We start from the raw sequence: 15,291 nt of genomic DNA on the forward strand, positions 1-15,291 counted from the left end.
TATTGTATTTTAATTCGATTATTTTTAATTTATGTAATTTTCAAAATTTAAAATTTTAGTCCTAATTAAGTAATACTTATTAAATTCATTAAATTTTACTATTTTTAATATTTGATACATCAAACTTGTTATCACATTTATAATGCCATATTAACTTATTATTTCAACATATAACTAAAAAAATTAGTTAATGGATTTAACAACTATAGCTTGCATTAAAATTAAAATTTCAAAATTCAAGAAATATAACTACTCAATGATTCAATTGGAGAATATAAATTTAACCTACAATTTTACGCCTATTGCAAGACTAATAGCAAAATTTAATCAAACAAGTTTAACTACTATCATTTGGTTAGGACTAAAATTTTAAAATTGAAAAACTGAAGGGACAAAAATTAACCAATTTGAAAAGTACAAAGACTAAAATTGAGCAAATTATAGTGACTAAGTCCACAACTTATGCAGAGTACAGGGACTAATAACAAAATTTGACCTTATTCTTTCTTACTGTACTTATCCTACACCCCGCCCGTGTACTTTAGCAGTCCCCCACCGCTCCATTTTCAATTATCTTTTTGCCTTGCGCATATTCTCTTCAGTGATAATCTTTCTATTTCGAAACCGAAAAAAAGAAAAAAAAAAGTAAAAAACTCTCTCAAACCCCCCAAAATTAGGGTTTCTCTTCTTTTAACAGAGTAAGAGACTTGAGTTGCTCACTCACTTTTGAATCGAGGTGGGCGTTTCAAGCGCCTTCATAATTTGTGCAAAATTGCTGCTCCGGAACCTTAGAGAGTGCCAAAGTATTATGCCTTTAGGACGATTTTTCCGTGCTTTTGAGTTTGGGATAATTGTTTAATATATACTCTGATGGCGCCCAGCCGAAGGAAAGGCGCCAGTAAGGCGGCTGCTGCGGCTGCCGCTCGCCGCCAATGGAAAGTCGGCGATCTTGTCCTCGCTAAAGTCAAAGGTTTCCCTGCTTGGCCTGCTACGGTATGCCAAGACTTGTATCACTATCTTCTATTTTCTCCTGTTTTAAATCTCTGTTATGCTGGAAATATGTTATTGCCTTAGGTTTGTGGTTGCATGTGAGTTTTAATGTTCTTTTCTTTTGATGATTAAGTGGCATGATCAATTCTTCTATTTAGTGTATGTTTATGTGTTAATAGTGCATTAGTCAGGAGGAATTCTTTGGCGGGTTTCTTTTTTGTTTTACTGATTAGTATTTAACTATGTTCTGAAGTTGCTTTTCGCGAATCCAAAGGGGATTGAAGTGTTTGTTAGTTTCAAACTTGAATGCATATCTTAGAAAATTAAATTAGAAATCTTTTCGCTAGTTTTATTTTTAAAATAGATTTTAGGGAAAATGAATCCTTGGTTTCTCAGTTCTGCTGGAAATTGCTTAGAGAGGCGACAGACTAATCTTTTGTCCTGTAAGATTTATTATTATTATTATTCTTCTTCTTCATATCTAACTTCTTTACTTTTGATTTCTCAGTACTATTTTTTTCATATCTAAATTAGAAATGTTAGAAATTATTTTTGATTCATATCTAGCTTTTATTTGGAAAAAAAGGGACAAAATTGATTAAAACAAAAAAAACCAAGGGAAATTGGTCCAAAATTAAGCTTATGCTTGTAACTTCAGGAATGAGTGGAGATTACACCCTGAATTTGGGCATCTTGATATTATTTGTGAATGTGAGATTACGGGGTGGCTGGAATATTGAAAATCAAAACAGTGTAATCTTATTATTTCAGGGTGTAATGTAGCATTTGGGGAACCGAATGCACCTTTAGGCTTATGTTTTTGATTGCTTGTGGCAGGTAAGTGAGCCTGAGAAGTGGGGCTATTCATCTAATTGGAAGAAAGTTATGGTTTACTTTTTTGGAACACAGCAAATGTAAGTGTGCATTTGAATTTTTTATTTTGTGCAATTTATCCTTTTGATTTGTTTTTCCTACCTCTATTTTGCCCCATTTTGTTATTCTATGAAACTTGTTTTTAAGTCATGACAAGTTGAAACTTTGCGTTCTCAGTTTTTGGTTTTTCTTGTTGACATGAATGTAATCTTGTAAAATTGTTTTATGGGCTTGTGTTGTTTGAGTACTTCCCAGCAAATATGATTTAGATTGGATCTGTCCTTGTTGCATATTGTCTAGATTTATTGATCTATATGTTTTTATCATCACAATGGTGAGATAATTTGGGTTTAGGATGTTCTTGAAGTGTAGAAGGATTTGGCATTCTATTTCTAGATGATTTATTGAACTATATTGACAACTAGAGGTGTTCATGTGCCAGGATTGAGTTTATATTTTTCAACCTTGGGCTGGTCCGGCCTGACCCATTTTATTGTATAGGAATAATAAAAAATATAAAAAGCCAGTCTGATTAAATTTCTCTTTAATTTTTTTCTATTTTTCACTGTTTTCATTTGAAATACCGTTACTAGTAAGAAAGATAATCTTAAACTCTATACTTCTCAATATTTGGGCATTCAACTACAAACAATGACTGCAAGGAAATCATTCATATTGACCAGTCACAGAAATTGCATGTTTTTTAGAAAAAACTGAACCACATTTTAGAATTTACTATATATCTTAAGCTTTATAATTTATACACAGACTTGTAAAATCTCACACTTATACGTATTGCACTTCACTTCACTGAGGCTAGCACTTTTTCTGTGCTTTGTGCCTGAGGCAATATAACGGTTCTAGAGTCTAGAGTGCTCCTTGCGTCCTGGACAACACTCCAATTGTCATAATTACGATTGTTGGTGAAACAGTTCCGCACTCCCACTATTTAGCTATTATTTTTTAGATTATCTTTTCAACTATAGTGTATTATCACCATTATTATTTTAATTTCCTTTTCGTCAGTATATTTATATGATGAAGAATCCATTGTTTAGTAATATTTTTTCCCCAGAAAGCTAACCACCTAACCCATATCACTGGTGGCGATGTTTTATTGTCACCAAGGAAAGGCTACCCATTTGGAGATGAATGAATTAGTTTCCTCTCTTCGTTGCCCATATGTAAAGCTATGAGGTATATTTTGAATCATATGCATCTTTAAATTGAATGTTTATGATCTAGTAATGTGTGCTTATTTATGCCGCCAGATATGGGTTCTTGAATGCAAAATTAGAACATTTTAAATGGGACTCTTTTTGTGCATTAATTTGTAGTTTAGGACAGGAAGATGTCTAGACTTCTTGTTGATGGCGCACTTTAAAAGATTTGCAATTATGGAAGCTTATATATTCTTCACATCTCATGCTTTGTTTTCTTTTCATCATAAAGAAGTCCTTACCAGAAGCTCTTCATTACCCCAAAAAGCAGAATTTGTTTAATGATATTTGTTAAATCACTAATTCTATAAACCTGGTAGGGATTAATTTGTCTTGGGGTTTTGACTGGGTTTAGGGTTTTAGGGTTTAGGGTTTAGGGTTTTAGGGTTTAGGGTTTGCTCTACATATTTTGAGAATTTGAACTATCCTCTCCTCTTATGTTGTTGGCTATTTTAATATTTTATTGTTTCTGCATATTTAGTTCTCATATAAAATATTATGTTAAGGTTGTGATCTAAGCAGATATTATAGTGTCTAGAAGGTGTGGAATTCGGCATTGCAGTTTTTCACCATTTCTTTTCTTGCAAAACAATTTATTCATTAGTACTGATAATTTAAGGCAGTCCATGGCATTACAAATTAAGGCTTTGTTTGTTGAGTGGATAGAAAAATGGGAGCGAAATGTGAAGAGAAACAAGATATTTTCCATAGCATGCTAGCAAAGATGGAAAAGTGAAAAGAAAAATTTAATTTCTTCCTAGCCATTGTTAGGTAGAGTTAAAAAAATGAGAGATGTTGTTCACCCCTTTTTATAATTTAAAAAGATATATTGAAATAATAATGAGTAATCTTGTACATGTGCACACCTGACTGGCTGACTAGCATTTCTATGATTTTTCTCTCATTTTTCGGATTCGGAATGATTTGTTTTTATGCATCAAGCTGAATTCCTATTTTATTTCCTTTCACTTCTCTCTCCTACCAAGGATATTCAAAATTTGTTTCCTTCCATTCTTCTACCCACCTCTATTGACCCTTCCATTTTTTTCACTGTACTAAGTAGACGTCAAAGTACATGAAAGCATGGCGAGGATATGGCAGCTAATTGTGATATAAGAAACTTAGAAACATTTCTGGACAGATCATTAGCTTGGAAGCATGGCATTCATATAACATAAAGAAAACAAAGCTCAGTGGTAGGATGATTGTATGGTGGAATTTGGTCTACTAAGTGGTGATTTGTTTGTATTATTCCAAAGATAAATTTGTGTAAGAAACTAATCAAACTGGAAACTTGAATTTGTCAAGTGTTGAATCTTGATGAGGTAAAGAAAAAAGGTCATCTCTCTTGGGGGTCGTTTGGATCATGAAATGTATGATTACCAGTGGCCATCTTGTATTTTGCAATCATATAACCATGTTTGGTTCAACAACATTACCTTGAGCTGGTAATATTATTACCAACAGTGCCAAGATTCAATAATATAAGGGGTAATCTTAATACCAATCTTATATTACTTTGATGACGTAAGATTTGTGACAAATTTACCCTCATTCTTAATGACTTTGATCCATTTTTATTAAAACTAAGACAAATAAATAATAAGTACTAATGAATTAAACTCTCCAGTTTTTTTCCATATATATTCCCTCAATTAGCATTTAACAATATTAATTAATTAATTTATTATAAGTGAGTTTGTCTATTATTATTAGTTGAGGAAACTTAACATTTGTTTATTATATTACATTTTATCGATTAAATTACCTTAATTTTTTATTAATCAACAGTATGACTAGTGAGTTTTTTCCATAATAAGTGTTGTTGCTTACTGAAAACCTCATTATCAAGAGGTGCTCCTGAACAGCTATCGAACAAATCTCTTTAAATCATTCCAAGAATGGAAAAGCTACTTCCTCACTGTTCACTGTTGCTTCAACTGTTTCCTTTGCTTTCTCTTGCATTAATCAGTTACCTCATTCCGTAGGTGGCTTCTTTTATTCATGCAATGGATGCAATTTCAAATTTCTGTTTTATATTATGTTGTGTTATGTTGGTTGGTAAACCTTTCATTTGTTGGTATTCTTAAAAGTAATGTCAAATACTGTTCACTGGAGCATTGCTTCGTCTAGACATAAAGTTGAAACTCCTTATTGTAATGTTCAATTATTGATTCATGGATTGGGTTGTTGAAAGCTGGTGTACCTTCATTGGATGATATTAAAATTGAGTCTTATTAAGGCCTTGGTATCCTTGCAGTGACATGAGCTGTCTTTTTCAGATTGTAGATTAGATATTTTCTTTGTTGTTATCTAATGCCTGCTCTATACTTTATTTGGATTGTCTTTTGTCCTTCCACTTTATCTTATAGTAGTTAACCTGATAATAGGTTTACAGTTCTCATTCAGAGAACTGATAGATGGTTTTCAAGGCGTAGAGAGTTATGTTCTGAAATGGGCTTTTTGGAGACTCACAAGTAAAGGCATGATGTATGCTTAGTTGGATGCTATCATTCTAATTTATCTTTCCTGTATGTGGTTGTGACATTTCTGGTACTTTTTTGTACATAATAGAGACATGTTAGGAAAGCTGGAAACATTCCTGGTATTTTTTTTAGATTTTGGAAAATCTCAATAGTTATTTGGTGATGCTGATATATAGGAAGATTTAGTCTTCAAATTCAGAATCTCTAAAGACCAGCAAAGATTTAAGGAGTTATTTGATAGCTTGGGTTTTGAAGTTCATTGGTATATCAATCAGCTGTGCTGTAACTTTCTTCGAACTAATGATATTTCATCAGTGTAATTCTGGATGTGGATGTTCTGTATAACCTGTTAAATAAATGAAAATGGTCAGGGAAAGGAGACAAATGCTTCCTTTTAATGTGTAGCAGCACCTGTATGTATGATGAGAATGTTGTCCTAATTTCTTATCTAGATAACTGTGTGTGGGCTGCCCTTGGGATTAGATTCATGGAATTATAGTAGAACCTATAATTTTAATAGGAAGTTCTGATAGTTACTATATAAAATTACTGTAAACATCTTTTACATTTTTTTTTATGTGGATGATTGTCTGTTGGTGGTTGTAACTATGTCTATTCTTTTCCTCTCCAAATATAATTCAACTTAGCTTATTTTGCATTCTGTTAGTTCACTTATGGGTATCTTTCATGCAGAGCATTCTGTAATCCTGCTGACGTTGAAGCATTTACAGAAGAGAAGAAACAATCTCTTTTGACCAAACGTCAGGGAAAGGGTGCAGATTTTGTTCGTGCAGTCAAGGAAATTATTGACAGTTATGAGAACTCAAAGAAGCTGGATCAAGTTGATAACTATAATTCTGCTGATGGAGTTACTCAGGCAAATTGTGGGAACTCAGGGGACTCATCTGTGTCAAAGGATCTGACTGACACTTGCGAGGCAACTGAGATTGCTCAAGCTGATGCAAGAATAGATGCTCTGCATGAAAAAGAATCTGTCTCAGAACAACCTTCAGATGCATTTCCGGTTAAAGAAGAACCTGTTTTGACCACATACTCATCAAGAAAAAGATCTGAAAGTGTACGATCTCAAAAATCTATTGGACAGCAGAAGACATCACCAGTTCGAAGAGGTAGAAGCTCAACAAAGGTGGAATCCTCTAGATTCCAGAACTTTATGATGTCGTCTAATGATGTTAGGAGTGTCTCTGATGTAGCAACAAATGTGATCCAGAATGGGTCCCAAAGGAAGAATAAACAAGTCAAGAAGTCTACAGATGCATCTGAGAGTGATGATGTGGACTTATCTGTGTTAATGCTGAATGGTAGAATTGATGACAATGGGTCTGACATTGCTACTGTTGATTCTGATGCTGGTAGTTTCAATGAGGGTAGCTCTATGGATTGTAGTTGTAAACCTGAAGACTCTGAGACTGTTGTTGAGTGTTTGGAGGGAGATGCTGAGTTGAGCAAAGGGCTTGATTTCCAAATAAAGGCTGTTGTCATTAAGAGAAAAAGGAAACCATTTAGAAAGAGGGTGAACATTGATTCTGCTGAGCCTCTTGCAGAAGCAGATCTGGATTTAGGAATCAGTAATACTAGACAAAATTTGCAGAATACTTGTGAAAATATAAATGACACATATTCCAAAGATGATGGAGATGAGCACCTACCCTTGTCAAAAAGAGCAAGGGTTCGCTTGGGTAAACTGTTAGCTGCTGATGAGATCGTTAATTCTTCACCAATAGAAGAAAAGCGTATTAATGAAGGCACTGTCAATTTATTGCAGCAGATGAGTCCATCAAGCAGTCACAATGATTCTGCTACTGAGAGAGACTCTTTGTTGTTGAAGGATGCTTTGGTTAATGTATCACCTTCAAAGGGTGACACTGAAGTTCGAGGGAGTGGGCCGGAATCTTCGAAAGTTTTGAGAAATCAGTTGGGGTGTTTGGCAGGTGGTGAAGCTGCCTTGCCTCCATCCAAACGCCTCCATCGTGCTTTGGAAGCTATGTCAGCTAATGCTGCTGATGAAAATCAGGCAATTGCTGAACTTTCTACAACCATGAAAATATTAGATGGTGAAAGTCATGATTCTCTAATGAGTTCTCATGTAACTGTTGAGGACAAAGAAGCTAGTGGGTTGGAGCAACACAGCAGGGATTTGATTGCTCATAGTGATTCTGGCATCTTTTTCGTATCAAATTCAATGCCTTCAGATAAGTTTGTCAAATCTTCTGTGGAACCACTTGTTTGCTGTCAACCTGTGAAGAGTCCTAAGAATCAAAAGCATGAATTACACGAGGATGTCTTTGTGGAGCCTATGAACCCTGTTAGTTGTAATACTCATAAGAGCGAATGTTTAGAACATTCATCCCCTAATCCTGAGGAATGCCAAGCTAGTTTCAGATCTAGCTGTGGTTCTTTATATGAAAAGTTCCCTTCAAATGATGATTTGGATGCTGAACCTGCTGCCTTGAGCAATTCCAGGGCTGAAAATCTTGATGAACGGTTTAATACTTCAGAACATGCTGAGATGAGTTTTGATCCTGTTACAGTGACTGGGAAAACTTGTAAAGTTTCACCTCAGGATGACTCCAAAAGTGAGCCACTGAAGTCCCAAATTAATGATAGCAGCTTAGTCAACATCATGTAAGCATATTTACCTTGCTTTTATCACAGTTATTATGTGAACTATATTGAGAAAGTAAAATAATAGAGAATTTTTTGTTCTAAAAGTATGCCATAAAATTTCACATTAGCAGCCTAATTTGATACTACAATCATGAGAGTGTTCTGCTGTTAATTTGCAGAATTTGGAGTTTGACAACAGCTTATTCTAAGCAAAATAAATAATCCTGATGCTAATATTAATGTAAATCTTGTAAGAATTTAGTTCACCAAGGTGTTTAGCTTTATTTTCTCAGTTTTCTTTTTGTTTTTTCTGTGTCTTTGTGTGTGTCTTTAGCGCTTATCTGCTATTGATTTGCTGAATTTTCTCTTATTTATGTAGGTGTGAGGTTGAGGAAGAGTTTCAACCAGAATTGAGGCAGAAGACTTCTTCTAGTTTTAATCATGATGACAACTCAGACAAGGATGTTGCAGTTGTCCAGTTAAGTCCATGTTCAGCTGATGGAGTAGATTCTCCGGCTAGGGTCTCTCCAAATGCTTCTCTTTGTCATGTTTCTACCTCGGAGAGTGCTAGTATTGCTCCAAGCAATGGGTATTGTAGTCCAAATGTTCACTTGTGTCCCAACAAAGCTTTATGTGTTCCAAATGCTGATGATGAAGGTAAAGCTGATTCTGTGACCTTTGAAAGACCAAAATCTGTCAATAAATGCAGTAATTACACTGAAGCACAAGCTGTTCTGTTGTCTTTTGAAAATATGCTTGTGATCTTAACGAGGACAAAGGAGAGCATTGCTCGTGCAACGCGTATAGCAATTGATTGTGCCAAATTTGGTGTTTCTTCTAAGGTAGATAAAGGCTTTTTGTAGACTGTTTAAGTTATCAAAGGCATTTTTACTTATTAGCACTTTAAATTCAAATTCGTCATAGATAAACTTTGGCATGAACATTATTTATTCATTCCCCTTTTAGGATTTCTTTTTAGACTAATAGTGTATATGCTGAATACTAAGAGAGCATGTTTGCTAAAAGTATGTACAGATGATATACTGTTATAAAAAAAGTTCTTATTTTTTATTTGGAATGCATTGGTTTCTTCCTTTTAACCTAGGTTGTGGAAATTATTGCTCGAAATTTGGAGAGAGAGTCAAGCTTACACAGAAGGGTGGATTTGTTCTTTCTTGTGGATTCCATTACTCAATGCTCCCGGGGTTTAAAAGGTATTATTTGTATTTTTATAATTTAGCAGCATGTTAGGTGTTTGGTCTGTAAGTCATGGCTATGTGCCTACCAAATTTGGTATCCAGGTGATGTTGGTGATATCTACCCTTCAGCTATTCAAGCAGCACTCCCTCGTCTACTCAATGCTGCAGCACCCCCTGGACCTAATGCACAGGAAAATCGTCGGCAGTGCTTAAAGGTAGGTGGCTTTGATGTATTCTTTTTCTTTATATTTTATTTGGATTGTTGGTTTCTCACCCTTTTTCTTTGATATAGGTTTTGAGACTTTGGTTGGAAAGAAGAATCCTTCCAGAATCTGTTGTTCGGCACCATATACGAGAACTTGATTCACTTAGTGTTTCATCTTCTGGTGGTGTGTTTTCTCGTCGTTCAGCTAGAACAGAGAGAGCATTGGATGATCCTATTAGAGACATGGAGGGTATGCTTGTTGATGAGTATGGCAGGTCTATATTTCAGGATCACTTTAACTTATGGTTACTTTTTGTTTAAAAGATTTTTGTTCCTGAGATTTGTTTTTTCTTGCCTCAGTAACTCAAGTTTTCAGCTCCCTGGATTTTGTATGCCTCGAATGCTCAATGAGGAGGATGAGGGTAGTGATTCCGATGGAGAAAGTTTTGAAGCTGTCACTCCAGAGCACTATTCTGGAGTTCCTGACGAACAAGAGGAAAACCCTGCAAGTGAAAAGCGCAGACATATTTTGGAGGATGTTGATGGTGAACTTGAAATGGAGGATGTTGCTCCTGAGATTGAAATGAGTTCAACTAGTGGCACTGCTGCAATCAATACTGCACAAACTTTGCAAGAGCATTGTGATCAGCATTTTCCACTGCCATTTGCCCCACCTTTACCTCACGATGTGCGTCCGTCATCACCACCACTGCCATCATCACCACCTCCACCTCCACCTCCACCTCCACCTCCACCACCCCCTCCACCGCCTCCTCTTCCTCCACCCATCCCTCGTCCTGTTTCTGGTCCCTACACAAACAATGTTGATTCAACTGTTCATACAAGTATACAAGTAGGTCCTTGTTTGTGTTCCTTGCACTGGTTTCTTATTATGGTTATGACAATGATGATAAGGTAATAATGAATTAGATTATTCATGTGGTTGTGTTCTTATTATATTTGCAGAACAGGCAAGATGATTTGAGATCTTTGGTTCCACCATCAGTTGCACCCAGAATAAATTCAACAGTGTGCACCAATGCAGTCCCATATAATGGGCATGATCCTAGAAATCCTCCTGTTATGCAGGTTTCGGATTGTAATACTGCTTTCAACAGTTGCCCAGTGCCTCCAGTTAATAATATCCAACAACCTGATGGCCCTAGCTTTCACAATCCCTACCCTCCGCAACCTCTTCATCCTGCACCAACAAATCAGTTTGCATATGTTAATTCAGGCCCACATGTGAATTTGATGAGGGATGCACCTCCTCCATACACTGACAGATACTCTTCACTGAACTTTGATGGTGCAAATTATTATAACAGCCATGAGAGAATGAAACTGGCCCCAAATGATCTTAGAGAGAGCTGGAGGTATCCTCCACCGCCATTCTCTGGTAAGTTTCTTGAATCATGTTTTGTTCTGGTTTACTGATATCATGCCTTGTTCTGTCTAATGACACCTGATTATGTATGTTTTTTTCTTTTTCTCCTAACAGGACCCTGGTATGCTGATAAGGCTAATTCATCATATGGCCATGGCCATGGTTCTTATGGTGGGCCCCATTGTGAGCCAACAAGGTTTCCAAATGAAGGATGGGGCTTCCGACCCCCTCCAATGGATCACCGGAACTTTTTTCCTGGCAGACCACCTGCAGAAGGTATGGTTCCCATTGGATCAAGAGCTTTGCATTTCTCCTGTGAGATTGTGGTTTAAAAGCTAGAGACAGAGCTTATATATTATATGTAAATATATATATGTATGTTGGTGCGTGTATCATTTTGCATTTGCATACTTGCTGTTGCTAGATACCCTGTGTTCAGTTAGTTTTACATGGGGCCTGATACTTGAATTCTCTTTTATGTGTTTCAGCTCCTTGCATTTGGCAGCCACGATGACCAGATACTTAATCAGCTGCTTTAATTGGTATGTTATATTTTAGTGATAGTTTTATTATGTCATCCAAAAGTTCTCTTTTTCACTGGTTTTCTTGTTATGAATAGGTATACCCCCCCCCCCTTTCTCCTTTCCTTTCTTTTGGCATGGGTTCTGCGGCATGTTGAAAACAGTTCAGAGTTTTTGCATGCATTGAACAGATAATAGGATGAGTTGAGCCGAAGATGAGCGTGTCGGCATTGCTGATACTGGTTTTGTAAATATGTAAAATCTACCACCGGGCAGGACAGTAAGATTGGGAGAGTTAGGCTATCATCATGTATCAAAATTTTATTTTATTTTTGTTTCTTTTTGCATAATTTATTCCCATCAACGCCCCAATTAAAGACCTTTAGCAATTTTTTAATCGGGCCATTCCCTGTAAAACTTTTTTTCCCTATACTTTGGCTGTAAACAGTGCTATTTTATTAGTACAGTGGGAGGCAGGCAGAGTGTCAGTGGATGAATCTAGTTGTATGCTTCTTGTTTTTGAACTGAACACTGTTTTTATATATATGTAGGAAAGAGTTTTAAGTTCTAACCTAAAAATTAGGATTTTTTATATTTTAACTATAAATAAAATAGGATCATAATAACTTGTTTGAGTTATGCTTTTAACATTGATTTTATGATATAGTTTGTGGTGGTGCGCTTGATAGGAAATAATATTATTCTTTTCGAGGATTAGTTATGATTTATTGGTTTGATAATTTGAGATTATAGAGCAGTGGCTAATTCGGTAGGGTGGCAATGTGGTCATTTCTGAAGAATTAATGGGTATACTCATTATGTACTTGGCCGCGCATGACTACATCCCCTTTTGTAAAAGGCGCTAGAGTGTTACTGCATGGCGAGAATTTTCTCTTAGGGCACCCTTTTCGGTTGTCCCAGCTGTCATGTTGTCTCGGTTATTAGAATTTTTTATATCTTTTCCAAGCCAAGTTTGACCGTGTACCCCATGCATTTTGCTTTACATCTGTTTACTGCGCTATGGGTAATAGCACCAATTGAGAACTGTTTTAGACAAAAAAAAATAAAAAATAAGAGCAACCGGTTAATATTTAGATAAAGTTTTGATTATTTTAAGATATGAATTTAGTTCAAATGTTTTGTATAGTCATTTCTTTTGACTACTTGGCAAGTGTTTATAATTTTTTATTGACTATGTATGAATCCTTTATAATTTGTTTTTGCTTACATCTGAATCCCCACACTAACAATAAACAATGCAACAAAATCTGCCCGACAGTTTGGATTTTTTTCAGTGAGTTGTATTTAGTTTGCCAACGTTCTCATACTTCCAACCATTTTTGACTTCTTTTTTGGCTTTCTCATGTGTGCATGTCGTCGTCATCCACCACTAGTCCACCTTGGGCATAGTTTGCATTGCATCTCAATGGAATTCAGCAAGAATTTGCATATTTGTCAGTGTCTTCTGATTTTCCTTAAGTTTAAACAGTACCCCTTTTTCTTTCAAATCTGTTACCCCAAACAATTACTACAGAAGGGACACTCTCTCACGTGGGCAGCTGGCCCCGCATATGGTCTCATCGGTCATCTCCATTCCCAAGAACAAACGTGGCATGGTTCTATCCACTTGCTTTTAACACTGTGGCTTACTCTGACCTACAAGTTCACTCTGTGGGTGACATGGGAGGAGGGTGTGTGAGGCTGCTGCTGAGGTTAAAGAGTGACTCAGAGAGGAGCGAAAACGACTGGCTATGGCCACCAGGACAAAGCAGAACACTAAATTTAATAAACATGAGGCGCATGTAAAACCTACTTTCAACTGGTTCGTTAAAGCCGGCAATCACAGTTGGCCCACATGTCTGATTGACAATGACCACTATTTATAGCTTGGCCCTAGCGATGACATTGCACACGTGACACCGGAGAATAGCAGGTTTATAGTTGGACCATTCATCAATTTTTTAGGTCCTACTTCATCGAGATTTAAATATAAGTTGAAATAAATTCCATGTTTTAAACAATGGCTTTTATATGGTATTTATTTGGACTTAGTCACCTGATTATCCTTGTGTTTATTTATTTAGTCTGTCTTGGTGGTCTTGGTATAATTTAAAAGAAAAAAAAAAACCTAAATGCGGAATGAGACTTATTTCATTTTGAAAAAAAAAAAAAGAAGACCAAAAACTACTACAAACTTTTATGTTTGGTGCGCAGTGCTATGATTGGTAAGAGTTAAGTGCATGACTAAAGGTAAAGATAAGTTAAGGTAAAGCATGAATAGGATTGATGGTGTATACAAGCATGCATGGGAGACATAGATGACCCTCCATGAAATTGATGACAAATCATTTTGAGTTTGGAAAGCAGACAAGCTAAATAACTCCACCTTACTGCTCCCTTAAAAACAGTAGGACATAATGCACGAGATGACCCAAGCTTTAGGGGGGGGGGGCAATCGTTTCTCAGCCACCACATGTTCATATCTTTAACTGCTTTCCTTCTTATAAAAGGGGCTTCAAATTCTTTCACAGCTTTTCAAACTCAAAAGAAAATCTCACATTACTTGCACATAACACTCAAGAAGTAGTATCAGTGAGGTGCTTCTTCCCAGTGAGGAGTATGAAAGGTCGATCATGGCAAAGGTGTTCAAAGCAAATTAGAGAACAGAGGGGACGGCTTTATATTATATGGAGATGTACTGTGTTACTTCTTTGTTGGCATGACTGACTTCCATTGCAGTTCAATCTTGTACCCACTTCTCAATTACACTGCAAGATTTAGATGCTCCTTGTGCTGTGGGTATTGTGTAGTTTAGAAACTCAGATCATGCAATCACATTTTCAATTAGGAGAGAGGGTCTTTTTTTTCCCTTAGATAAAGAAGGGATTGTCTGGTAGGGAGGTTAACATGAGTTCGAAAAGAAAAAGTTAAAAGTTGACTTGTTGCTTGAATTTTGTAAATAGATTTTTAGTTAATTTTTGTTCCAAAAAACTTCTCTTTCTTGTATCACTCAAAAGCATAATAGAAAATTAGATTCTACTGGTTTATCTCTGCAGCCACAAGTGATGGAAGCTAAGATGTTTCGGTATCGTTAATTTTGTGACTACAGGTATAATATACAAATTTAATTTTAGCAAAATGAGAAAAAGAATTATTTACATGCAAGACGACCATCATTTCACAATTTGTCTTAAACCTAAAGATCAAAACACAATGGAGTAATTTTAGTTAATCTGTTGCTAAATACAGTTAGTAGTTGACAATAGTTAAGAGGTTAGAAAGATTAGTTAGTTAGCTGATAGCAGTAGCATACTGTATATAAATACACTTGTAACTTTTCGTTTAGCTGTTGAGTTCAATATTCTTCAACATACAATTAGTAAAATATTGGTATGATCGTAGAATTACATAAACCAGAAGAAAATTGTTTGAGGGAAGGCCGATTTCGTTAAAAGAAATTTAAGTGTTGTTTGATCAACATTAATGGACCTTTCATTGAATTAATATTGTTCAGGAAATTTTGACTCCACACTATTAAGAGGCTACATGATTGGAAAGCGGTAGGTGGGAATTTCTCACCCAGCAAGCAGCTGGTGAGATTTGAAACCACGCCCTATTATTAGGAGAATATGCTGCCACTTAGGTAAGTTGCTCTTACTTTGTGACTTGCCATCATTATTTCAGGATTTCGGTTCTTGACAAAGTAAGAAGATGAAATTCCCATAGGAGACAATATTAAATACATTGAAGATTCGATAACTTATCTATAAGGAGTACTTGAA

At 35.8% G+C, this 15,291-nt stretch overlaps 1 protein-coding gene across 2 annotated transcripts; it reads left to right on the forward strand.

Annotated features, from left to right (window-relative positions):
* The first annotated feature begins 595 nt into the window (after positions 1-595).
* Positions 596-14,556, forward strand: LOC107923600 (protein HUA2-LIKE 3). Of its 2 annotated transcripts, none has more exons than XM_016853783.2 (12): positions 596-993; positions 1,828-1,904; positions 6,263-8,215; positions 8,577-9,039; positions 9,303-9,411; positions 9,499-9,611; positions 9,689-9,876; positions 9,962-10,454; positions 10,568-11,000; positions 11,103-11,264; positions 11,477-11,530; positions 11,608-14,556. In XM_016853783.2, exons 1-11 carry the CDS (start codon positions 871-873, stop codon positions 11,500-11,502), a joined length of 4,140 nt encoding a protein of 1,379 aa, XP_016709272.2. In that variant the 5' UTR covers positions 596-870; the 3' UTR covers positions 11,503-11,530; positions 11,608-14,556. The 2 variants fall into 2 exon arrangements, with proteins under 2 accessions (XP_016709272.2, XP_040937049.1); XM_041081115.1 differs by having other exon boundaries at positions 11,701-14,556.
* Positions 14,557-15,291: the final 735 nt, after the last annotated feature.

The sequence above is a fragment of the Gossypium hirsutum genome, chromosome A11 (assembly GCF_007990345.1).
Source record: "Gossypium hirsutum isolate 1008001.06 chromosome A11, Gossypium_hirsutum_v2.1, whole genome shotgun sequence".
Lineage (NCBI taxonomy): Eukaryota > Viridiplantae > Streptophyta > Magnoliopsida > Malvales > Malvaceae > Gossypium > Gossypium hirsutum.

What these genes read in the sequence shown, in the direction of transcription:
- LOC107923600 (XM_016853783.2), top strand. Translation starts at nt 871, where the DNA reads ATGGCGCCCAGCCGAAGGAAAGGCGCCAGTAAGGCGGCTGCTGCGGCT. An exon ending in AGCAGCTTAGTCAACATCAT is followed by an intron (nt 8,216 to 8,576) that starts GTAAGCATATTT and finishes TTATTTATGTAG; the next exon opens with GTGTGAGGTTGAGGAAGAGT. An exon ending in AATTTGGTGTTTCTTCTAAG is followed by an intron (nt 9,040 to 9,302) that starts GTAGATAAAGGC and finishes CTTTTAACCTAG; the next exon opens with GTTGTGGAAATTATTGCTCG.